General features: G+C 35.7%; 1 protein-coding gene across 4 annotated transcripts in view; it reads left to right on the forward strand.

The window, feature by feature from the left end:
- Nucleotides 1-5518: 5518 nt before the first annotated feature.
- Nucleotides 5519-26232, forward strand: part of si:dkey-237i9.1 (SEC14-like protein 1) — a 131144-nt gene continuing 110430 nt past the window's right edge. Inside the window, exons 1-2 of one of the 4 annotated variants that reach the window (XM_042758106.1) lie at nt 5519-5654; nt 7184-7273. In XM_042758106.1, coding sequence (XP_042614040.1) covers nt 7211-7273 — 63 coding nt within the window. In that variant the 5' untranslated portion in view covers nt 5519-5654; nt 7184-7210. Of the gene's footprint in view, nt 5836-6592; nt 7027-7183; nt 7274-26232 lie in introns of those variants that run through there. The other 3 variants (XM_042758104.1, XM_042758107.1, XM_042758105.1) reach the window with 3 other exon arrangements.

The raw sequence follows: 26232 nt of genomic DNA on the forward strand, positions 1-26232 counted from the left end.
CACTGGTTAGAAGGGTCAGGGGTACCTTTTATCATGTGGACCGATCACAAGAACCTAGAATACATTAGAACTGCTAAAAGACTCAACTCTAGGCAGGCTCGGTGGGCACTTTTTGTCGGTCGTTTTGACTTTTCTCTTTCGTACCGCCCGGGTTCCAAGAACATCAAATCCGACTCTTTATCTTGTATTTTTGATCATTCCGAACGCCCGTCTTACTCCCGAGTGTATTTTACCCGAGACATTAGTGGTCTCCACTCTCAGATGGGAGGTCGAATCGAAGGTCATGAAGGCCTTAGAAGGGATAACGCCTCCGCCCGATTGCCCACCCAACCGGTTATTTGTGCCTGAGGAGTATCGGTCTGAAGTCATTCAGTGGGGTCATTGCTCCAGTATAGCTTGTCATCCAGGAGTTAATCGTACCAGTTTTTTTGTTAAGCAATGATTCTGGCGGGCCTTAAGGATACATCAGAAAGCTATGGTGGAGTACGCCCACAACTCGTTACCAGTGTCAGACACGGCCAACCGACCCCCAGATGGGTTACTATAACCGCTGTCAGTCCCTTCGAGACCCTGGTCCCACATCGCGCTAGATTTTGTTACCGCCCTCCCGCCCTCCCAGGGCAAGACTGTCGTGGACCGGTTCTCGAAGGCGGCTCATTTTATCGCCTTGCCCAAATTACCTTCAGCCAAGGAGACAGCGGTTGCTGTCGTAGATCACGTCTTTCGTTTACATGGCCTCCCGATGGACGTGGTTTCCGACAGGGGTCCCCAATTTGTGTCCAAATTTTGGCAAGAGTTTTGTAGATTATTGGGGGCGACTTTTTAAACGAGTTTGGGGGCGAGTTTTTTGTTAAAACTTGTATCTCAAAAGTAAATCAATTGCTATTTCGTGGTCTACAACATGAAATAAGAAAAGTATCTGCTAAATGAATAAATGTAAATGTAAATGAAAGAATCCCATTATAGCATGTACATAAAAAATGTAGAAACATTGGACACAAAAATGTGGCACCATTTTGCAGCAGCAAGCATCAAGACAAAAAAGGAACCTCAAGGTTGATCTAGGTAAATGTGTGCAAATGTATAGGGCTCCATTCCTATATTTGCCTGGGGCCCCCAATTCACTAAATCCACCCCTGGTGAATAATTGTGTGGGATAGAACCAGTTCTCCTGCTCATCGGAAAACAGTCAAATACTGAAAGACAGAACCAATCAATCACAGACAGCGTTCGCTGCTGACACATGGCTCACAGTGCTCATTCAAATAGGGCTGCGTTTGCCAAAAGCAAATAAATCTTAAGTAAATCTTAAGAAACCATTGCCACATTATTACATTACATAACATTGTTACTATATAAAAAAATTATTCTGAAAAATGCATCGCGGTTTCCACACAAATATGAAGCACCAATAGTAATAAATGTTTCTTGAATGATATTAGAATTATTTCTGAAGGATCATGTGACACTGAAGACTGGAGTAATGATTCTGAAAATTCAGCTTTGGTCACAGATGCATTTTAATTTACATTTTAAATATATATATAAAAAAGAAAATAGTTATTTTTATAATTATATTTCACAATATTGCTGCTTTTACTGTTATTTTTTATTTTTATTTTTTAAATACATTTTCAAATAAGTGCAGCTTCGGCGAGAATGAGACTTAAAAATAATATTACACAATCTTACTGGCCCCAAACGTTTGTGTACATGTAATATTTATTTTAAATTGGCTAGTTTGTGCAAGTAATTTTTTTTAAACTGGTTGTTAAAAGTTCAAATGGATTGTGTTATATTCTGTAATTGCTGTTAATAAATCTGTCAGAAAAAAATATGCTAAAGTTTCACCAGGTACAACAGCCTGGCAGCCTTTTACAAAAATTAACCATGGTTTTATTACAGTAACCACAGTTTACCACAGTATTTGTAGTAAAACTGCAGAAATCACAAATTTACCATGGTAATAATAATACATTTTAGTACTTATGTAACACCATGTTTATTTTTCATGAGGTACCCTCAAAGTTTCACCTTTGTAACTTATCTACCCTAAAAGCATGCATACTTGTATGGTACTAATATGCTCCCTTTAGGGGTATAGTATATTTTATTTCTGACAGTGTAAACAAAAAAGTGAAATGTGAAATGTTAATAAAACATGACTTTAAAATCTATTATTAAGTGAGTATAATTACTGATTATATTCTTTTAATAATTGAAAAGATCAGTTTAGTTTAGTTTAGAGGTATCGGTATCCATATCATAAATATAAATATTAGTATTGGATCAAAAATAAAGTAAGAGGTATCGCCCATCCCTAAAAATGTCATTGCGTCACCAGTCAGAATTAATGATGGAGCAGAGCCATTAGGCTCTGCAATGGAGGGGTTGCAATACATTTTGTTATTATACAAATTAGAGTATTTATGAATGTTTATGGTGATGAATGTTATATTTGCATATTGTATTGTATGAATATGTGAAACTAAGTAAAACTGACGAGAAACAGCTGAGGCTCTGTAATTTTTTATTTTATCATATTTACCTCAGGAGAGCTAACTTTGAGGCTGCATGAGGAAAATAAATTGACTATATTTATTAGATACATAATTGTAAATGTATTTTATATGTGTTTAAATTGGAAATAAAATAAATTACAATATTTTATATAATAATCTGCGTGCCCCGTCATTGCCTTTCTTTGATGACGTTCCAGGGTGTTCCAAATAAGTGATTATTGTCAGTGAAGTACACTTCAATGGATATCCATCTTGATATCAGATATCCATCTGGATATCTTCCATCTTTATTTGACCCTCTAACTTTTGCACTCACTATTCTAATTCTATTTAAAAAAAAATATATACCATTCTAATCTTTTTGTATTCTATCTATTTTCTTTTTTTATTATACAATTATAAAAAAGACCTCTAAGACTAGCTTGCTCTATTCTTTTTCTATTCTATCTGTTTTCTTTTTATTATATTATTTAAAAGCCCTTGCTACGTATACTGCATTTAGGCTAACTGAGACTTGTTATAGCACTTATATATCATTGCTCTTTTGTTGTTTTTGATTGCTTCCATTGTCCTCATTTGTAAGTCGCTTTGGAGAAAAGCGTCTGCTAAATGACTAAATGTAAATGTAAATGTAAAATGATATGTCCTGTATAAAATCAATATGGGAGCATATTGATTTTATTTTTACTATATTGAACACATAGTTGAATCAATAAATAGGTATTGTGCACTGTTTATAATACTAATCACAATTATAATGAAATCAATTTTATAAGACGTATTAGAGAAGTTCATTTTCACGTGATTGCATTTTGGAGTCTTTGCTTGTTTGTTTGTTGATGGAGTCTCCAAAATGCGTGCCGTTAAAGCCCTTTCACGCGACTGCAGCATGCGGTAAACCTGAGAGATTTTAAAACATCTAGAGATCAAGTCTGCCCTTTGAACACAAGGCTCTCCAGATGTAGGGATGAATGGGAAAGTTATCAATGGATCTGTCAAGTGAAGATACAGTGACAGCCACATCCATGCTTCTAAAGGTATAGGCCTATTGTTTTATTAAAATTTGGTTTGTCTGTTAAAAAAAAAAAAAGAGCTGAAATATTTAGACAAAAATGAGACAAATAATTACATAATAATGTAGTCCTAATTTAAGCAGATTAATAATAAAAAAAGATAAAAATTCATCCCATCCTGGTAACAGCTGCAGAACTATCAAAAAAGATTAATAATAATTAATAATAATTAATAATAAAATGTAAAATAACAATATTAAGGTGTTCTGTTGCAAATTTTACATAGCCTACTTGAGCATGTTTTCTCATGGTTAACTGTTGAGCTATGAATTCCTCACTGATTATTTGAGAGATATGAGTGGGTGTCCCTTATTTTGCCTCGCTAAAGGTGTTAACCCTACTTACCAGTGACCGAATTCGTGTACAAGATCTACTGGTTAACGAGCTCGGGAGCTAGGGAGCGGATTGAGACGCACCCTTTGTTCCCCCAAACAGAGTTCCTAGAGCTAAAACCGTTCATAATTCCTGCGATGCGAACCAGGGGGCAAGGAAGTCGACCGGAAGTTGAAGTCGGCCGCGTGCCGCCATCTTGTAGCAGAACTTCACTTGCGTTAGCATCCCATTGACTCCCATTCATTTTTGCGTCACTTTGACAGAGAATAACTTTACATCTGAGGCGTTTAAAGACTCCATTTGTCCATTATTTATTTCTAAAGATACACGACAATGTATAAAGGGCTCCATTACCTTCTATGTTACATTATGGCCCCGTAGAAACAGTTTTTTGTAAAAATAGGCTAACGATTGCGTCATAACCACTCGACTCTCTGTCGCACATTAGAGAAATTACCGTACAGACAGGAGGAGAAGCTCGCAGGCAATCGGGGAGACGTCAATAGATATGGCGTACTGGTGTTACATTTTAAAATACTATACAAAATAATTAATCAGAATTCTTACTCCTGCTCACTCACACCAAAGAACTCCCCGCTCAAGCTCGCCGTCTCTGCAAGATTAACGATGGCAGTTTGCACGCACAGCTACTAGAAGATTTACATCTGTCAGACAGGTTGCTGACGTCATCAAGCTTAGTTTGAGTCTGCGCGTCAGAAACGGAAGTGCTAAAAATCGCTAAAAATGGGCTTCACTTGTCTCAATTGAGTTCCAATGGGGTCGCTGTGTCCATTTCTTTTACTGTCTATGATGCGAACACGCCAAAAAGCGGGTACTTCCGCCTAGTTTTCACGTGACGTCACACACTCATAGGAACGCCCACCTGGAGGGCAAAACGAAGCTTTGCTGCACTGACTGCCAGTTATTTTTACGCAGTTTGCATTAAGTAGTAATGTAGTAAAACGCAGATATTAAAAGATGAAATTCAGCAAACACCTTATTGATGATGTATATTTTGTACAGTCAAGCAGATGAAGCTAGAATATAAACGCAATGTGCAAAGTTTCACGTTAAATTGTTTCCAAAAGAAAACCATTATAAGGAAAACACTGAACTATTAAGCGGATTGCGTTCATATTCCGACCTCATCTGCTTGCCTATGTAAACTATGCATCATTAATATAGTGATTGCTGAATTTCATCTTTTAATATTACTGGTTTAAATATATTAAGGCACTTAAGTGTTTTTTTACAACGTTTGTCTCACTGTTTAATGATTGAAATATTGCGCGGGTGGTTAATATGGATTGCAAATGGCTAAAACTTGCATTTTGGCCACATACCTTTGTTGTTGTTTTTTTTGAGAGGTGATCTAAATATTTGCCTCTGTGAAACAGATGGAAAAATTGATAGGCTTGTGCTGCAGTTCTGTGGATGTTTTGCTCTCTAGGGCTTAGAGCCAGTCACGTGACTGAAAGTTATCAATAGTTCAAAGAACTATGAAAGGTTCCTCCGGTTCGAAAGCCCCTATGCACGAATGTGTTCTAGGTTTGCGGAGGTGAATTTTCTTGTGGTTTTTGTTTATCGGTCAGCCGCGTGGTGGCGATGATAACTACAGAAAACCAGACTGTTCGGAAAAATACTGAGACAAGGAGGCGGAGCATTGTTTTTCTCTTCACTGCGGCCAGTCAGTCTATGATGGGGCAGATTCAGCAGCAGTGGATCCGTGAGTCTGGACTTGGTCTAATCACTGCTCGGTTTTGATTCAGAGAGATCACTTAAGTCATGGATATTTCAGAACCCACAAATCCTAACATCTAGAACCTACAGAACATCTTTCACATTCATAAGGACTGCTTTAACTTCTGCTACGAATTATCTGTTTTCAGTTCCTTATATTTGTTTCAGTAAGTAAAAACAAAGCTTAAATCACTGCTACAAAATGTGTCTGAAATTAGATATTGTTTAAACAATGTAGAAATTGAATAACGTTATATTATTTTCAACCAGCAGATCACCGCTAAACTCGCTAATTCTGCTTGCTAAACAGTTAGCACGTTAGCCGTCTCCCATAATAATCGTTAATGAATGTATGTGCCTTGTTTTAATAACGATATATCAAATTATAGAGGTATTAAATAACAGATTTTTAAGGAATAAATAAAATGAGTTTTGTGTTTGAGTTTAAAGTGAGGGACGTTAAGAGATGGTATTGGGCGTGCTAACCGGCTAATTGCATTAGCTACAGAGCTGAGACGTTCATAATATAAAAGTTTTAAATGCGGAGAAACAAGAAGACATTACAGTTATTTTGAGAGACAGTTTTATGGCTGGCATGGTATAATGAAAAAATGTTTATCAACTTAGACAACGCAGGTTGAGTTATGATTATTTTATGTCGCTGTCATTTTGTTTACAAAGATCACACCCAAAACATGCTAGTATATGCAGTTTCATCCAGTTTAACGTCAGTGTAACACACTAATGGGTTATATTTCTTAGTGATAGCAGTACTTTTTGTACTAGATCACTGTGTTTGTATGGTATATGATATTATTGACAGTAATATCGCTGTTTTACTTCATCATTGGGTAGTGTTTTTTTTTCATTTTTTTTTCATGAATTACCAGTTGTACGCTTCCCTTGTTATCTGTAAAACACGATGTACCTTGATTAAGGGAAGTATTTCCTAAATGCCCAATAAGATGTCCACATAGTACATGCCATAGAAATAACAAATCACAAGTCTGTTTGTGTTGGCATTGGGCAGGTAGGTTTGCGGTTATAACAATTAACTTGTTTTGTTACTAGGACAGACATAAAAAAAGTTGTCAAAATTTAAAAGCTTTCATTTGCAAGTTAGAGAATAGTTCACATAGCTCTGTCTACAACATAAATCTGATTGTACATAGGGAAACAAACCTCCCTAAAGATTTTTTAAACGTATCTTCTTATTCTGACATCTGTTTGTATTATCAGGCAACAAAATCAACATAAAAATGCGTGAAGTGGACATTTCTGAAATCCCTTTCCTTCCAGAATGCCACTAGACAATTTCTTCATTACATATTAAAGATTCTTGCATTCTTTGCTCAAATGTAGGTATTTGCTTATAGAAATTGATGTGTTTCCACATACTGTGCTTGTTTATGTATGTTATGTAATATTACTAATTCTGAGAAATCAGGCCAAATCTGCTGGGTTTATTACATAAGATGGAATGTTTGATTGCTTTCCTGGCTTATTTTTTTTTAGGTTGTCAGCACCATTGTAGGCTCCACCATGGTGCAGAAGTATCAGTCCCCAGTGAGGGTGTACAAACATCCTTTTGAACTGGTCATGGCAGTAAGTGTGAACCACAGACTTAACACTCAATAGCATTTTATTATTGTGGCCACACAATAATAATACATTGTACTTTTCCGTGTATATAAATGTAATATACAGTACAGTTTGTCACCCTGTAGGCACATTGAGACCCGTGGGTAGTTCTCATTTGCAGTATGCAACAGCAGGGCTTCATGAGCCAGCTTCCATTACACTCTGAAATAATAGCCTTTCATGCTGTTGGTTAATACCACACTTTAATAGTTTTCCACTTTTAGTAACTAGTTTCCAGCATTGTTATCTTTAGGTTAGTAGCAAAATGTTTTAGAGCAGCATAGTGGAGCGTATCTTTGCCTGCTTAACTGTTCTGATGGCAGCAGTGAGCTTGTTTGTAATAATTTGTTGTCTGAAAAACAGAAAGAGCAGAGAGCTAAGTTTATTTTTTAGCTTTATTAGGCAATTCTCATCAAAAGTTGAATAAATTAATCTGCAATAATTTAAATGTAATACAGTTTTCAATTAGGCTGTTGCTATGTTCCAAAAAGTATGGATGCAGCAAAGGTCCTTTCTCACCAAATGCAAATATTTAGCTTAAAAGGATACTCCACCCCAAAATGAAAATTTTGTCATTTATCACTTACCCCCATGTTGTTCCAAACCTGTAAAAGTTTTGTTCGTCTTCGGAACACATTTTAAGATATTTTGGATGAAAACCGGGAGGTTGAACCACTGATGGCAGATGGACTATTCTGACTATGTCTTTCATACGTTTCTGGACTTGACAGTGTTATTAACTTGGCAGTCTATGGAACAGTCACAGGCCTCCCGGTTTCCATCCAAAATATCTTAAATTGTGTCTCGAAGATGAACAAAGCTTTTACGGGTTTGGAACAACATGTACCCCTAGCCCAAAATGACAAAATTTAAATTTTGGGGTAGAGTATCCCTTTGAAGTTTTTGAATCGAAACAATGGATTCTTATGGAGTTACACACATCAAATAAGAACATTTACTCGCCGATTTTTATTATTATTTTTTCTGCAATGAATGTTGAATTTTTTTACCAGCAAATAAAATTTGAGCCTTGCATATCCATCTATGCTGCTGATTTGGTGACATCAGTATTTAGTTTTTTTAAAAAGTTTATTACTGAAATTAATGTTGCCCTTGTTTCTCCTGTATCCTGTTCTTCTTTTATCCAGAATGGCAGCTCTCTATTGTACAGACGTGAATTTGCATTTCCTATAGCTTATTCATATTGCTTTCAGTGTGTAAATGTAGGTAATTAAATTATGTTGCCTTCTAGGCTGCTTAATTTTAACCAGATTTTAAAGGCTGCATTGCATGTTTCCTCAGAGAAGGCAATCTCAGAATACACTAGGGGTGGGAATCACCAGAGGCCCCACAATACGATATTATCACAATACTTGTGTCACGATACAATATTATTGCGATTTTAAATATATTGCGATACAGTGATATATTGTAATTTATTACCCTTTTCCAACTTCAAATTATGTCCCCAAACGAAAACTTTGGCAACATCTGTTTTAACTAAAAAGAAACATTTCTCAGTTTGTATATCTCCAATTTTATTGTTGCAGTGCAAAATGGGATTGTCAAGCAGACAAACTGACCAACGCTTTCATGAAAACCTGCCATAAATGTTGTATGCACCTGGCATACTCAACTATTTGTATTACAGTCTAGTCTAGTACACCTTAATTAAATGTATACAGGTATGCACTGCTGTGCTAATTACAGGTATTTTGAACAATGCAACTTGAACTTGAACCCTTCAGAAATTGGGGCATTTGAAAGTAAATTACTGTTAAATTTTAAATAAATAAACATAGTCTTACATTTAAAATAAAAATGTTATATTTAAATTAAACACAACATACTCTTAAAGTAAACAATGTGCTACAACAGGTATACTATGCATTGCTGTGCTCTTAGAATATTTAACTTTCATTTATTCCATAGTCTGTTGGAATTCTTGATTCTGATTGGCTGGCAGGTATGCATTAAAACCGTTTAATGCTTGGGTAGTTCCAAGTCAATTTAATTACTGTTCTATATTAATGCACTGCTGCTTTAATTGACACACACAAACACTCGCACAGAGAGAGGGAGAGAGAGAGATCCCGCTGCCCAGAACACATAAACGTTCAGGAGAAGGCCAACATAAACTTGTCAATGCTGCCCCGCTACTTTTATTAATAAAATGGCTTAGATACTGGATCACTGCATTATATTCCTCAGCAATGAGGAGGTAAAATCTGTTTTAGTAAAACTTACAGCTAAACTCACAGCTTAATTTTTTGTAGAGAGAGATCAGGGCTGGGCGATATATCGCATGCGATTGTCACGCGCATTTCGTCAGTAAAGCCGGTTTCCTGATTAACGCTAAATCTCCATCACCTGCTTTCAAATGGAGCGGCATTTAATAGACAGAGCCGTAGATCACTGACAAGCTATGCAATATCGCGTTCATTATCGAAGGCGATTCATGTGCATGTGTAAGTGATCTACGGCTCTGTCTATTAAATGCCGCTCCATTTGAAAGCAGGTGATGGAGATTTAGCGCTAATCAGGGAACCGGCTTTACTGACAAAATGCGTGTGACAATCGCATGCGATATATCGCCCAGCCCTAAGAGAGATGCACAGACGCAGGTTATTCACACACACACAACTGTAATTTTTCTCTCTCTCGAACAAACGATCGATAATTAAAATAAATGTTATAATTCTGTAATTCTATAATTACATAACTGACAAAAATAACCATAATTTTTACCCATTCGGTCAAATATTGTGCTGCAAAGAGCAATACTTTTTAGTATGAGTTTAACTTGGCAAATGACCTTGGAATAAAGGCCCCTGTATACTTCACTTTCCGCGTACCGTTCCGTCTCGCGCACAGCCGCGTCCGCACAGCTTTTAAAGTATACTCAACTGTGGATGAGTGCGGACGGATGAGCTCGACACATGCGCAGTACCACCCACTTGACTTGCGCTCTGTCTCAACATTCACCTCGTGCATGCACTGTTGTACGTGCACCGTCCGCGTAGTCTAAAAAATTGGCTGCACGCAGACGGGGTACGCGGCTGTCAACGAGCCCTCCTGATGACGATAATGACGTAATTGAGCGGACGACTGAAGGATACTTTGGCCTTAAGCAGGATAATCAACGGCTTGCCGCGCTTTAAATGAAAAATCAACACCACCATCTAATGGACTGGAAAGAAATTGTTTAATAAAAGTATATAGTATAATAAAAGATCGATACTTGGCGTCCTTGTATCGATACAGTATCGCTGCGGAAAATATCGCGATACTATGCTGTATTGATTCCCCTCCCCACCCCTAGAATACAGTAGATTAATTTAATATATAATAAAAATGTAACATGTTTATTTTAAATACTTTTATTTTCTTCAATACTAGAAAGTATGGATAAAAACAGTACTGGTTTTAATAACAGTATTGCTACTAGGTCCTGATACCGGTATTGATATTGACATCATTTCAGCCCTGGTTTGCACTGACACATAAGCCTCCCAAAAAAAAAAGGGTTTATTTCACAACTTTATTCTGAAGACCTTGAGATGACACCCAAATGCAGCTGTGTGTTTTCTGCTCATGCACACATGACTGCTGTCTAAAATAGCTGTGGCTGCTTGAGGGATTTGTGAATTTGTGAATCTCGCTTATGGAAATGTCTGTAGTGGGCTAAGAAAAATAGGCCACTGAACACAGGGTGCAGCTCCAAAGAAAGAACACAGACATATTCCCTTCCAGTAATCACATTAAGCTTTGTTACTTCTTATAAGAAACAGCAATTTTCAGCATTCGTATTCTGTTAATTTTATCACAAAATTCAGACAATAAATAGTGTTTTGGAACTCTTTAATCTAGAGAACGAACAAAAAAATTCTTCCCTCATATGCAACGCTATCAACATATAAAAACAGATTCCGATCTTGTTTATTTTTCCCGCATATGGCACGTGTGCGTGCTAGAGACGCGGCGGGCTTCACTGCACAGAATTTGCACTGTGAGACACATGCACATTGCTTGACAGTCTGTGCTTCCACTCGCCGTGTTTTACTTTAGATATGCTTTAATTTTTGCCGTTTGGAATACAGTACTATTAGATGCACGAAGCTCGCGCACTGACAGACTTTCACGTGCGCTTTGTGTTTGTTGTCCTGAAGCCAGAGGTGGAAAGTAACGAATTACATTTACTCTCGTTACTGTAATTGAGTAGCTTTTTTGTGTACTTCTACTTTTTCAAGTAATTTAAAAAAATTGTAATTTTACTTTTACTTGTGTATATTTTGTTTGAAGTATTGTACTTCGCTACATTTTAAAACGCATTAATTACTGAGTAAAAAAAAAAAAAAAATCGCTCCCTGGAAACTACTACAGTAAATAATGGGCCGGAGAGCAAACTGGCGCTAAAATCACAAGAAAGATGCAGACGGATAAAACAGGCGTTAGTGGTGCAGACACCGCTGAAAACAAAACCCCGTAGTATTCTGCTGAAGTTAAACTCGAAGGAAATTAAGTGAACCCCTGGCCATATTTATGCTCTATTATGCGGTGTAGCCTAAGCTGTGTTTGCCTAGGGAGACCAAGCTAGCAGTTTATAAAATGTCGACATCAACCCTTTGCAAGCATGTAGAGGTAAGGTTAATACTTGCATTGTTGCATTGGTGGTTAAAATGAAGCTTTGACAGTTTAGCAAAAGGTTTTGCACAAATTAGCCAAAAAGACAGTGGTGCCGGGTGTGCGATCTGCGATAATATCGTAATTGTTGTTTTAACGATGTGTGATTTGACTTTATTAGTATTTTGCCAAACACCAAACAAAACACTCCTACAGAGTGCCGTGAAGTCTAGTAGATTAGACTAGTGCACGCGCATTTAGTGCACGTTCTTTCACTGCCTGATTCAGTCTGTTAAAATGCATTTAAAACGATCACAAAATTAATGATATAGGGGCAGAAAAGGTATATATTTATATAATTTCATATAGTAAATCAATATCACACGAAGAGTGGTTTTTTTCTTCCAAAAATCTTTTTTATTATATATATATATATATATATATATATAATTTTTTTTTTTTTTTTTTTTTTTTTTTTTTTTTTTTAAACAACAGTTCAGTAAACAAGAAGTTAATTTAGAGACTTGCAGTTTAGACACCATATTGCCTGTTTTTTGACAACAAATATAATTCCAAACTCAGCCACCATAGCACAGGTTTGCATCTCTGAGGAATGATGGTGTTTCGTTCCTGAATGAATCAACCGTTTAAATGATTCGGTTCAATCGCATTGGCTCACTTATTAACAGTGAATTGCTGACACATACTGGCCATTTTAATTTCACATTTAATGTATTATTTTATTATTTTTTATAATTTCAAATGAGTACTCAACATTTTATGTCTTATATATCAAAACATTTGTAACTGCAGGTTAAGTGCATTCATGTCCTGCATTAAGCAGTGTGTAAATACATCTAAATGCCACTTCAGAGGAAGCTTCTCTGCATTGAAAAGATGAATTTTGTTGATACTGATTTAATTTGCCTGGTAACAGCCCAAATGCCTTATTATTATAAATAAATGATTCCTTCAACTGGTTTGAGATTTAAAGGCCTATTCCGGGGGTGTCAGACAGTTCCTGGAGGGCCATAGCCCTGCAGAGTTTAGTTCCTGCTCCAACACACCTACCATGTAGTTTTCAAATAAGCCTAAATGATTAGATTAGCTGGATCAGATATGTTTAATTAGGCTTATATCTAAACTGTGCAGGGCTGTGGCCCTCCAGGAACTGAGTTTGACACTCTTGGTCCCATTTTTGCCTCCCTCCCACTGTTAAAATGTAACTAAGTAATTTTTACTCTGAGTAAATTTTAAACAAAAACAAGCTACTTTTTACTTTTACTTGAGTGGATTTTTAGACTGGTACTTTTACTTGTACTTAAGTAAAATTTCATTAATGTAATGGTACTTTTACTTGAGTAGAATATTTTCGTACTCTTTCCACCTCTGCCTGAAGCTCAGTTGTGGCTGCAGTTAAATGCACTTGCATTTTCGAAATACTTTTATACGAAATTGATGTACACACAGTCAGTTATGTTTTCAGAGCAGGGATAAAACATCTGATATTGAAATAGATCTGTGCATTAGTGTGAATGCAGCCTATTAAAGCTGTCACCGTCTTTGATCTCATAAGTAATGATCAAACGGACACTTAAAGAACACTTATTTAAAATAAGTAATTGTTTTAAAAAATAGCCTGCTGTGCTTATATAATAAAAAAAAAGCACAAAATAAATTTCATAAAAAATTTATATGAAAATGTAGCCATGTGCAGTAATATTGAAAACTGAGAATGTGACGCATCGTGATATTGAGTTGATAATGATAATTAAATTGAATTGTGAAACGAGTGAAGATTCACACCCCTGTTTTTAAGATGTAAGTACAGACATACAAACCCGATTCCAAAAAAGTTGGGACACTATAAAAATTGTGAGTAAAAAAGGAATGGAGGAATTTACAAATCTCATAAACTTATATTTTATTCACAATAGAATATAGATAACATATCAAATGTTGAAAGTGAGACATTTTGAAATGTTCCAAATATTGGCTCATTTTGGATTTCACGAGAGCTACACATTCCAAAAAAGTTGGGACAGGTAGCAAAAAGAGGCTGGAAAAGTTAAATGTACATAAGGAACAGCTGGAGGACCAATTTGCAAATTATTAGGTCAATTGGCAACATGATTGGGTATAAAAAGATCCTCTCAGAATGGCAGTGTCTCTCAGAAGTCAAGATGGGCAGAGGATCACCAATTCCCCCAATGCTGTGGGGAAAAATAGTGGAGCAATATCAGAAAGGAGTTTCTCAGAGAAAAATTGCAAAGAGTTTGAAGTTATCATCATCTACAGTGAATAATATCATCCAAAGGTTCAGAGAATCTGGAACAATCTCTGTGCGTAAGGGTCAAGGCCGGAAAACCATACTGGATGCCCATGATCTTCAGGGCCCTTAGACGGCACTGCATCACATACAGGAATGCTACTGTAATGGAAATCACAACATGGGCTCAGGAATACTTCCAGAAAACATTGTCGGTGAACACAATCCACCATGCCATTCGCCGTTGCAGGCTAAAACTCTATAGGTCAAAAAAGAAGCCATATCTAAACATGATCCAGAAACGCAGGCGTTTTCTCTGGGCCAAAGCTCATTTAAAATGGACTGTGGCAAAGTGGAAAACTGCTCTGTGGTCAGACAAATCAAAATTTGAAGTTCTTTTTGGAAAACTGGGACACCATGTCATCCGGAGTAAAGAGGACAAGGACAACCCAAGTTGTTATCAGCGCTCAGTTCAGAAGCCTGCATCTCTGATGGTATGGGGTTGCATGAGTGCGTGTGGCATGGGCAGCTTACACATCTGGAAAGGCACCATCAATGCTGAGAGGTAAATCCAAGTTCTAGAACAACATATGCTCCCATCCAGACGTTGTCTCTTTCAGGGAAGACCTTGCATTTTCCAACATGACAATGCCAAATCACATACTGCATCAATTACAACATCATGGCTGCGTAGAAGAAGGATCCGGGTGCTGAAATGGCCAGCCTGCAGTCCAGATCTTTCACCCATAGAAAACATTTGGCGCATCATAAAGAGGAAGATGCGACAAAGAAGACCTAAGACAGTTGAGCAACTAGAAGCCTGTATCAGACAAGAATGGGACAACATTCCTATTCCTAAACTTGAACAACTTGTCTCCTCAGTCCCCAGACGTTTGCAGACTGTTATAAAAAGAAGAGGGGATGCCACACAGTGGTAAACATGGCCTTGTCCCAACTTTTTTGAGATGTGTTGATGCCATGAAATTTAAAATCAACTTTATTTCCCCTTAAAATTATACATTTTCTCAGTTTAAACAATTGATATGTCATCTATGTTGTATTCTGAATAAGATATTGAAATTTGAAACTTCCACATCATTGTATTCTGTTTTTATTCACAATTTGTACAGTGTCCCAACTTTTTTGGAATCGGGTTTGTATAAAGTACTTGCGTTACATACAGTAAATAATTTCAACAGTTCTAAAATCAATATTGAATTTGAAGTCTAAATGTACTGTCTAAAGATAATTTAATGCAGCGTCTTTAACCCTCTGCACCCCAGCGCGTTCACTTTCAGTTTTTTCTGATTCACAGAGAAACCTTAAATACTTAGATACAGATAAGACTAAAATCGTTCAAAACTAAAAAGGACTTACTTTTTTGCAAAATAAAAAATAAATAAAAAAAGTGCACTTTTTGCCGTCTAGGTCTCCGTGAGCAACTTTCTACATGTCACAAACTAAGCGAAATTTGACACAGAGACATGATAAATATGTCTATAGAAAGCCTGTTTCTACTTTTTAACAAATTCAAATCAAAAATGAATATTATCTGATTATGTAATCAGTATGAAACTAAAGCGAGGTCATAGGCGGAAGGTGAACCAATTCCAGGGTAAGACTAAAACCAGCCAAATGTATTAAACATCATAAAACCGTCTCTTTAGTCAACAGCCAAACATGGGTGTCATGTCTAATAAAATATGTTCAATGGGACTGAATTTGTATTGAACGTGATTACGATTTAATAAAACATTAGAAATTTATAATTAGGCTCTATAACGTTTCCTTTCCAGGGTTATTCAAACAGCAAATAAATTATAGCTAACGTTATATAGAAATGAACTGACATGATCACTAACTTCAGAGGTGTCATGTCCATTCAAAGTGATTTTCTGAGCCAAGTGGATTTTAAATGCAGCTTCCAAAAGACAAAAATAGCCGAATAATATTTTTTTTATATTTGATGCAATCACACCGGTGTGATTAGATCGTTCAGTGCGGCACAGCATCATCTGCTAAATTCAAATCTGCGTTCTCACTGTGGCTGAGCCAGAGACAGACGCGGTTGTACAGTGCTGCTGCCTTATAACAAATCACACATGATTCTGTTGATCTTATGAATGAAATGGCCATTTATATAATTGAATCGTACCTACATTAGTTAAAGTGTTATTTTTACATAAACCTATACGGATTTTACTAGTTGGGCTTTTCTTGCCAAACTGAAATGTATTGTTTAACTTTTCTTAAGCTTTTTTGTTATTCAGATATGTTGTTATTCAGAGTATATCTATTTGTTAACCAAAGGTTAGGGGAGTGCGGGGCACAAAGTAACGCAGGGTTAGTTGTATTACACGTGGTTTGAATATTTCCACACATACTAGCATAACAAAATTTACAGTATATATTAGTTACCATATTAACATTATCTAGAAAAAAATGTGCACCAAAATTAAAAAATCTGAACATTTATTTTACCATAGTAAATTTCATCTCAGTTTTTATTATTCATTTAAAATGAGACAAATCTGGTATTATTTTAATCTCCAATCTGTTATTTATCAGTCTTTTAATGCTTTGATAACTAACAGAAGACACTCACCAGTTTTAAATCCCATTTGCGCATTTGGGGCACGTTGTAACACTGCGTTACAATGTGCTATTCTATGACCTAAGCGATGTAATTTACACTATCTACTTTAATTAATTTTAATGAGAAACAATGAGAAACAGGTGAATAAAGACTGACAGTCAATGTTTAATGTTTAGAAATGATTATTTCAAGACATGTAAAGCATTTTTGCCTGTTATGTGGGTCGTCCCAAGCATTGGTTGCAATGTTCATTGTCAAACTCTAAAATCAGATTATTTTTAATTCTTAAAAAACGCCATTATTTTGTTTGAAAAAAAAAAAATCTTTATTTTATTTTATTAACAAAATATATTAGTTTGTCTTGTATATTTTTTTTCATTCGATCAGATAACATTTTAAGCTGTTAAATGGTCATGTTACAACGTGCCCCTCAGCTGTTACAATGTACCCCACCTACGGGGCATGTTGTCACATTTCACTTCCATTTTTTTGAGGCTAAATAAAGAAAAAAGTATACACTGTAGTTATGAAACAAAGCAACATATTTGTACTAGACAAGTGTAAAATTACTGTGGATAAAAAAATTATATTCTGAACCCCATGTGGATGTACACAAACTGAGGAAGTGAAAAACTGTTACTTTGTGCCCCGCTCTCCCATACATTTTTTATAAAAAATGTTTAAGTATTACAGTTGTTTTAAAGCTAAAAGGCTAAACTATTATATGTTTAACTCAAATTGATAGAATAAAGAGTTTAATTTCTATTAAGGTTTATAGGGATTTTAAGATGTAGCCTAATTAGCGATTTGAATAATTAAGTTACTTGTTGAGTAACTGTTACTTTTCAGACAGAGTAATTAGGAAAGTAATTTAAATACAATATTGATGATGTAACTAGTAATAGTAATTAATTACTTTTTGAAAGTAACTTCCCAACACTGTGTGTGATTATGGCATCTACAGGGTCAGATCGATAGTTGGTAAATTAATACTAAAGAAAAACTTATGTAATATAAGATTACTTCGGCTTCGATATGACAGACACCAAACAAAAAAGGTAACGTTAATTTGCAAGAGCTGCGTCACAACACATATCAATAGCTCCCTTATCGGTTCTGCTTTCAGTACTGGAGAATGAAAGATACATTCTTAGATGTTTTTATTAGTACATGAACGTTATCTTGCACATTTTATCTCCCCAACAGATTCTGATTTGAAAGAAGTTTATAATGCAAGTTCGCTATTCCCAATTCAGAAGACCGCACACACAGCCTGTGTCTCTGAATGCTTCTCATACTTGCTCCTCTCATCCGCGTCTCACGGAGGAGCCATTTACACTTACCGCACACACACAGCCTGTCTCGTAATGCTTGCGCGCGGCTCCGCACCGCTAGCGTCCACGAGCACATCTGGCAATAAGGACGAGGTTGATGCAAGCGTGCAACCTGTGGCAACTCGTGCCTAGCTCTGCATTTAAAACAAGTGTAAATTCAGTCTAACTGCTTTGCTAATTTATTCAGCTAATAGCCAAACATTCCAAACACTAATTCTTAAAATCTCAAATGCTTAAAAATTTATAAATCAGCCTATGTAACCTTTGTAATACTTTAATAATTGACTGAAGTAATACAGTTCTTTATTTGCACAAAATAATCTAACCTTTTCTGTGAAATTCATTCATGGAGATAAGCACTGAAAATACATAGTCATTATGCAGAAGTTAAACAAAAATTTTATGAATTTAGACATTTAGTTGAATGCGCTTGATCACTCTTCCTGTGGCATGCTGTTTTAATGACAGTGAGGAGTGCAATAGGTGCACAATAATTCATATTTAAACTAAACTGCAGATCTCATGCTATGCAAAAATATTTAATCGATAACAAAAATCAACAATGAACACCTACACTTTGGCAAACACCGCTGGATTCGGTATTCAAACATACCACAAATGGTCTATTGTCTGGTTTGAATAGGTCCAATGATTTAGCTTACTGTTCAACCGCAGCTGCATGGAGGTGTTGATGCCGTGTGGAGGCATCTCCACAACATTATGAAAAATACCACTGTATTTGAAATATACAAACCTAACAAAATCCAAAAAAAAAAGCTATCTTGTTAAAATAGGCTACTTTGTCAGAGACGCGCCAAGTCAGACATTTCTATTTACACTGCAATAAATATAGGCTAAAAATAGAAAAAAGATGTTCAACTTATCAGCAAAACTGTGTAAATTTAATTTGATTTGAATTATTTCAAACAATTGAAATACTATTTGGCCAGTGGAAAAGAATGAGACCAACTCTATTTTAAAATATTTATCTGAGAACTATTTTAAACAAAACATTTTTTGTTTTTATGGATTTTTATTTTTATATATATATATATGCTAAAACATAAGTATACTGGATGATTTTTAGCAGTAAAAACTGTGTATGGCACAAATGCAGACCTGCCAACCTGTACGCATTTTGCGTAGCAGGTATGCATTTTGACCTCAAAGTCAAATTTCTCTCCGAATAGCCTATGGTTTATAGTTTCAGTTCATAGCGGCTTGCGCTCGCCCCGTCAGATGCTCTGACAGAAAGGCTGTGTGTGAGGCTGACAGAGTATGATAGCACTAACTCTAAAGTATAATTGGGTAATCAAAATAGCCTTTTTACTCAATTAGTCTGTGCTTTTTATTATTTTCATTTTTAGTTTTAGTAAAGCTGAGCTCAAACTACAGGAGTTTTAAAATCATAACCGATTTTGAAATCTGGTTGCAGCATACACATAAGGAGAATCTTTGCAGATTATCTTCCCTCAAATATTAAACATGCACACACTACAAGATTTGAACATCGTGGCACATCACACACTGCAAGATATCATTAAGATTATCATGCCAGAGGGAGCGCCTAACGTGATCTCACACAGCAGATCATCATTGATTATTATTTTTTTTAGCGTGCTATGAGCTTTCTGCATTCAAAATTGAGGCGATTTCACTCCAGTGCTTCTTTCTCCTTACGGTTGTGATGCGTTTTCGACACATTATACAGACAGTCGTGTTTCTTCAAAATGTCAAGAAACCGTTTCCTCTATCTCCACTATCCAACGAAGCCGTACATCAGCTGTTTTGCGATTTTACGCATTGACTGTTAAAGTACTGACGTAATCATATCATCCCGATTTAAATCCTAAATATCAAACATGTTTGATAATAATCGGGGCTGCCCCGATTTGTGTGCGAGCCAATCAGGAGTTGCAAGATTCGATCGGTGAATGCCTCACACTACCAAATAATCCACACTGAACATCGGGACAGATCGAGGTGCTTGACAAGATGTTTGCTCTGATTCTCGGGAGGAGGAAATCAGGGCTTAATCGGGCTAAAAATCCTGTAGTGTGAGCCTGGCTTAACTTTAACTTCTGCTTTAAAAGGATTATTTTTGTTTTTAGATTGCAATGTTAAAATGTTACAATGTAATGTGATTTTAACCCTTTTATGCACATAATATATGCCTACATGCTTATATTAATTTTATTTGTTTAATCCAAATACAAAAACACAGATATAAAAACTACAACATACACCAAAAAAACCAAAAAAAAAATATGGAGATTATGGAGAATACTCATATCGCCCAGCCCTATACAGACGAGTACTGGAGTTTTAATTAAAGTGTACTGGAGTTTTTTTTTTTTTCCCCTTTTTTTAAAATGGCATTAAAAAAACTAAATAGCAACTAAACAGTTATGATAAGCAGTTACAGTAAAAACAGTAAACTGTTAACCCCCACTCCACCCACCCCTGCCCACCACGTTGATGGTACTCAAAAAAAAAAAATTCCAAGGTTGACAGGTCTGCAAATGGCATTTATAGTCCGTATCTCATGTTTCCTTAATATATTGTACCTTTAACGGTGTTAAATATGCTGTCATGTTGATGGGAATATGCATGGAAATTATATGCAGATGAGGTTATGCATAGTAAAACTAGGCGTTGTAAGCTCCATATATGGTGATTCAGTGTTTCCCACAGCCTTACACTCTATTTGTGGCGCCACTCCCCCGCCCCCATATATACAGTACATATAAATGCAAATTAATTTTCTGCCTAAAGGAGGCGCTTTTAGAGTGGGAGAGATAGGTTTCTCCAGTAAAGGCTATGAAGCAATGCTGAGTTCACAAACGCTGCCTTATCAAGCATTACATGCAAGATGAAATGAAAATTAAATCTTAAATTTTCTAAATACAGTCGGTTTCCTTCTGAAATACAGTGGTATAAAAACACCCGAACTGGTTTTTGATTTTGAAACATGCAGTGCTCATGTTTATTCAGTGAAGTCAAAGCCTTTTGGAAAATCTGTTTGTGGCGGTCAGTTTTGATATTGATTTCGGGGAGGAGACGTGGTGGAGATGCACGTATGCACAATCTTCCCCTGACTGGAATTTATAAAGGGATTTTTGCGCAGGTTCTGGTGTACGCATGGTTTTATAAATCTGATACATCGGAGACATCAGAGTGATACTGGCCTTCAGTCATAAAAAAGAGGCCATTATACAAATTTTAAAAATATGCTTTCTTTGTTGTTTCCACATTAATTTGAAGATTGAATGTTAAATTCTCCATGATGAATACAATGTAAAAATATTTTTAAAAACTTTTGTTTAATGTTCGCAGTTAATTTCAGAATAAAATGTCTGATTAATTAATTTTTTTTAATCGATTGACAGCACTAATATATATATATATATATATATATATATATATATATATATATATATATATATATATATATATATATATAGTTCTGCGTAATGAAAATGTGTGCATTGAATTAATTCAGTCGTGTTCAAATGATCTCTAAACATTTGTCAAGACATCTCTCTGCTTGCATGATAAATATATTTTTAGACATTAATAATTATTTTGGTTTAACACGGCATAGGCTTACTTGTTCAGTGATAACTATGAAAAAAAAAAAAATAGTCATAACGGTCTTATCAAGTAACTGTATGACGTTCTATCCTAATGAAGATACGAATAATTTTGTGATTGTTACAGATACAAATACAGATACAAATACTGGCTGTTACATGAACATTTAAATATATAATGTCATAATTATAAAGTTTTGACAGTTTACATATGTAATTGTTGCATTAGGCTATGAATTAATAAGCATTTATTGATAAGAACTATTTCATGTCTTTTCATTTACAGTAGCATGAACCACGCGTAGTCGAGTAACTCAAGTATTTTTTAAATAAGAAATCGACTAGCAGAAATCAGTAGTCGTGCAACCCCTAATATATATGTGTGTGTGTGTAAGTGTGTGAGACCCGTGCTGGCAAAATGAGTTGGAATGCACCTTATATTGAGCTAAAGGGAAAAATGTCAGTTTTGGTCGAATTTGAGGTTTTCATTAGTTCATCAAGGCCTCTTCTAGTGATCCCAATGCTTTAAATAGTAATTATACATCTAAAATTATCTTTATTTTGTACATGTTACCGTTTTCTCTGCTCACTTCTGGATGACTGCTGCTGCGTCTCACCACAAGTTGTAGTTTATATCCTTGCAAAGCGCAGCATTCCAGGATTATAAATATTATATGTATATATACATATACATTTATTGTAGCAAATTAGCTCAAAAGGTAAATGTATATAAATAATTACAATTAATGATAATTAATTACAATTATTTGTCAGCTGCCAGTAGTAACTGTAGCAGAATTAATATTACCTGCATAATATTAAGAAATTAACGGTAAATCGCATTTGATTGCCATGTGCATCTCGTCAGTAAAGGCGATTCTGTGATTAATAGTACCGGTAAATCGCCATCACGTGCTTTCAGATGGAGCAGCATTTAAAGAGATACTTCATCCCATCCCAAAATTCTGGATTTTGTTTGGGGGTAAGTGATTAATGACAAAATTTTCATTTTGTGGTGGAGTAACCCTTTAATACATAGAGCCGTAGATCACTGACAAGCTACGCAATATCGCGTTTATTAGATGAATCGCATTAGATTATGGACGTGATATTGTGTAGCATGTTAGTGTTTTGATTTATGCCATTTATGTTTTTGTTAATCAGTCCCTCCAGGATTGATGATATTTGTTCATCCTTATACGTTTCCCCCATTTATAAAGCTAAAAGTTTAATTATGTAGGAAAGCAAACTCTTATTTAAAAATAAAAAAAAGATATTAAATTACCACTAGATGGCTGCAGAGATGTACTTACAGGCCATTTCCACTCCCTAATATATATAGTTTTGTATTCATTAAATTATATTTAGACATTATGAACAGGGCTCCAAACTGCGACTAAAACAGTCACATTTGTGACCATAAATATTAATTTGCGAGTGCCGTTTTTGCTGAGGTCGCCACTGGCAACTACCCGCCGAAAGCTCCTAAGGATTTAACCGCTAAAAAAGTTTTCTCCGGCGGATGATTTGCTTCATTCTAGCAGCACCCCGTCTGTGATAAAACGAACTCGGGCTGAAGGTTAATACACACAACTACACCGAGTGTGGACCTGCCGCGTGTACAACAGCTTTCAGCCGAGATCAGCCCATAGGGAAAAAGCCGTCTGTCAGCCAGAAGTGTTTTGTAGACTCGCCGTGGCTCTGGCCCATTATCTTCTCACCGATGCCGAGACTGAACCGACAGAGACGCATTTCAGCCAGAATCAGCCCAAGTGTTATTGCTATCTGGGTCTATATTTACGATATAACTTAAAAATTTGAATGTAATGCCTTTTTTCCTAATTGTTTTGCGATCAAATCTTTTGTTATGTTCACGTATTAAACTGAGACGATGCGCATTAAAGTTTTAGTGGAAAAAGAGAGTTTCAGACAGTCCTCCTCTCTGCCGCACATCAGTGCTGACGCACCCAGTCTGTTAAACGCAGCTCCGCTGTGCAGCGAGAGAGAAATGACGGAGACGTAAGAAGGGAAAGTGCAGAAAATACACAACTTGAACAAACTAGAACAGGTAAAGCTGTCAGCTGTGTGAATATTGGCAATATCGTTAACAATTCTCGTTTATAATAATTACTAATATATGGCTTCTTCTAAACAAGATCTTGGTCTGTGTTCTTTTAATGCATGAACTTCATTATTTGAAGTGCAACTGCCGTCCAGTAATCGCAAAAAGCTCTGTGCTTTGTAACTTTTTAATAAAAAAGTACCAGCTTTAAAAATTATTCTGAATTCATAAACTAAATTCAAAAACAATACAGTTTTGGCGCTCCTTAATGCGGCAGGAACGGTCGCTTTAGCGCCTCAGTTCAAGTCCAAGTGAACCCAATTAATCTTTCTCTTTACTAATATAGTACATAATGAACATGAATTAACATCAAAAGGTAGGCTATTTTATAAGAGATCCTACAGTACAACTTACTGAAATGTCTCATGTAGGAGGAGCCCAAGCTACACTCAGTGGCCAAGTGATGCTTATGCTCCATGATACTGGTACAGATTCTGTGTAATGAACAATTCTTTGTGACTGTAGATTTCAAGCTGGAAAAGACATTTAGTTCCCACTTTAAGTGAACCTTAGTTCCCAGGTCATCTACAAGATGGATTAAAATGCTGATAAAGTCAAGAAAAGATGTGACATAAACACATGACAGTATGATTGAAATGTTGAAATGTAAATAAATAAATAATAATAATCATAAAATAAATAAAACACGTTTATTCTGTGGCACCTAAAAAAATTATTTGGTTCCTAAGTTTTTTTCTTATAGGAGCCAATGGCTCCTTACTCGATTTTTTTGTTTGGAGCCCTGATGGATAACAGTAATAAAAGTAAATTTTATGACATGTAAGACGTCTGCTAAAGATCTGGGAAACATCTGCTGTGTACTCTGATAAATGTCTCAGAACCAGTTTTACATGCGTTCTAATAAATGTCTATTTGACATCTGACAGGAAACGTCTTAGAGACGTATTGCAGATGAGCAAGCACTCTTAAAAATATATCTTGCATATGTAAATGCAAACATCAAATAGACATCTCCAAGATGTACATGTGTGATAAGGGTGAGTGCTTTAATGTCAGGTGCTGGTGCCACCTTTTGTAGAACTTAATGGCACTGATGCTGGTTTTCCTCAAATGTTAGTCTGGAGACCTACAGTGGTTCTCAAAGTCAGAAAAGTCATAACAGTGTTAGAAGAATGTTGTCTGTGGTATATTTTCACTGCAAAACAATAAGAAATGCCACAAATATCACGTCATTTTAAGCCACAAAAAGTTCCGCGAAATCCTGCTAACATGGCAAAGATGAATGCACTTTTGGAAGTTGAATGTAAGGGAAATGTCACTTTGAAATTTCTGTGGTCTAATGTGATATTGTTGTTCATGCTCTTGTTCATGATGAAATTTTCTTGTATTGTTGTAATTAATTTATAGCATTAACAAGATGAGCCGTTGAATTAATTTGGGAAGGGATGACTGATGAATGTATTTTTTAGTCCAGTGCCTGTATGTAAGATTAGTAGACTATTGACCAAATTCAGAGGCTGTCATATGTGGATTAACTTACTATGTTGTGTATTTTCAACAGTTTCAATATGAAAAATAACTTTCATATTGATTCAGTGGATTTATTGCATTGAAAAAAAAATATATATATCAGGGATGTATTGCATTTTGGGGGAATTTTTTAATTTTTTTATTTAGAATAAATCTTTGAAAATCAAAATCTGGATTTGAATTTTAATGTTATTATAACCTAAAGATGCTATGTGAAAGTTTGAAACTAACGTTAGTGTTTTGGAACCAAACTCTTCATATATATATATATATTATATAATAGAGGTCGAATGATAGTGGATTTTGCCGATGCCAATAGCTAGGACGGACCACAGTGGCCGATATAGATTAACCGATAGTTTTTAAAACCTCTTTAAATATATACACAAAAGCCATAGCATTAAAATTATTTACCTATATTGTATGTATACTCTCACACTTTAACTGCTTCCATTCTTGAACACTTGATGATTATATAATCAAAATAAAATCACAGGGCTGAGTCTAGGAGAAGTCACTAGTATCACACACATTCCGGATGCGTGTTCAACTCGAGCAGCAGTCTAAAACAATTTTTTTTTAATCACCAAACAGACACAGGCTTACTTCAAGAATGAACAATGAGGCATAGAAAAGTTTGAAGTTTGGTGTTTAAACAGTTGTCTATGGCCCCAGAAAAGATTAAAGTTGTCAATGAAATTGACTCCTTTTAAAACTGCAGATTCTTTGTAGCCACGTGTTCAGCCCAAGCAAACGTAAAAACATATTAGTTCCCCTTGCTGGGAGTGGTCCACTGATGAACGATTGAACTTTAAGTCTTCAAAGTGTTTCAAAGAGTTCACTGAAATCCTTCTTTAGTAGTTCTGACTGCTCTTTCCCAATATCATTCTTCCCC

This window comes from Cyprinus carpio, chromosome A6 (assembly GCF_018340385.1).
Source record: "Cyprinus carpio isolate SPL01 chromosome A6, ASM1834038v1, whole genome shotgun sequence".
NCBI lineage: Eukaryota > Metazoa > Chordata > Actinopteri > Cypriniformes > Cyprinidae > Cyprinus > Cyprinus carpio.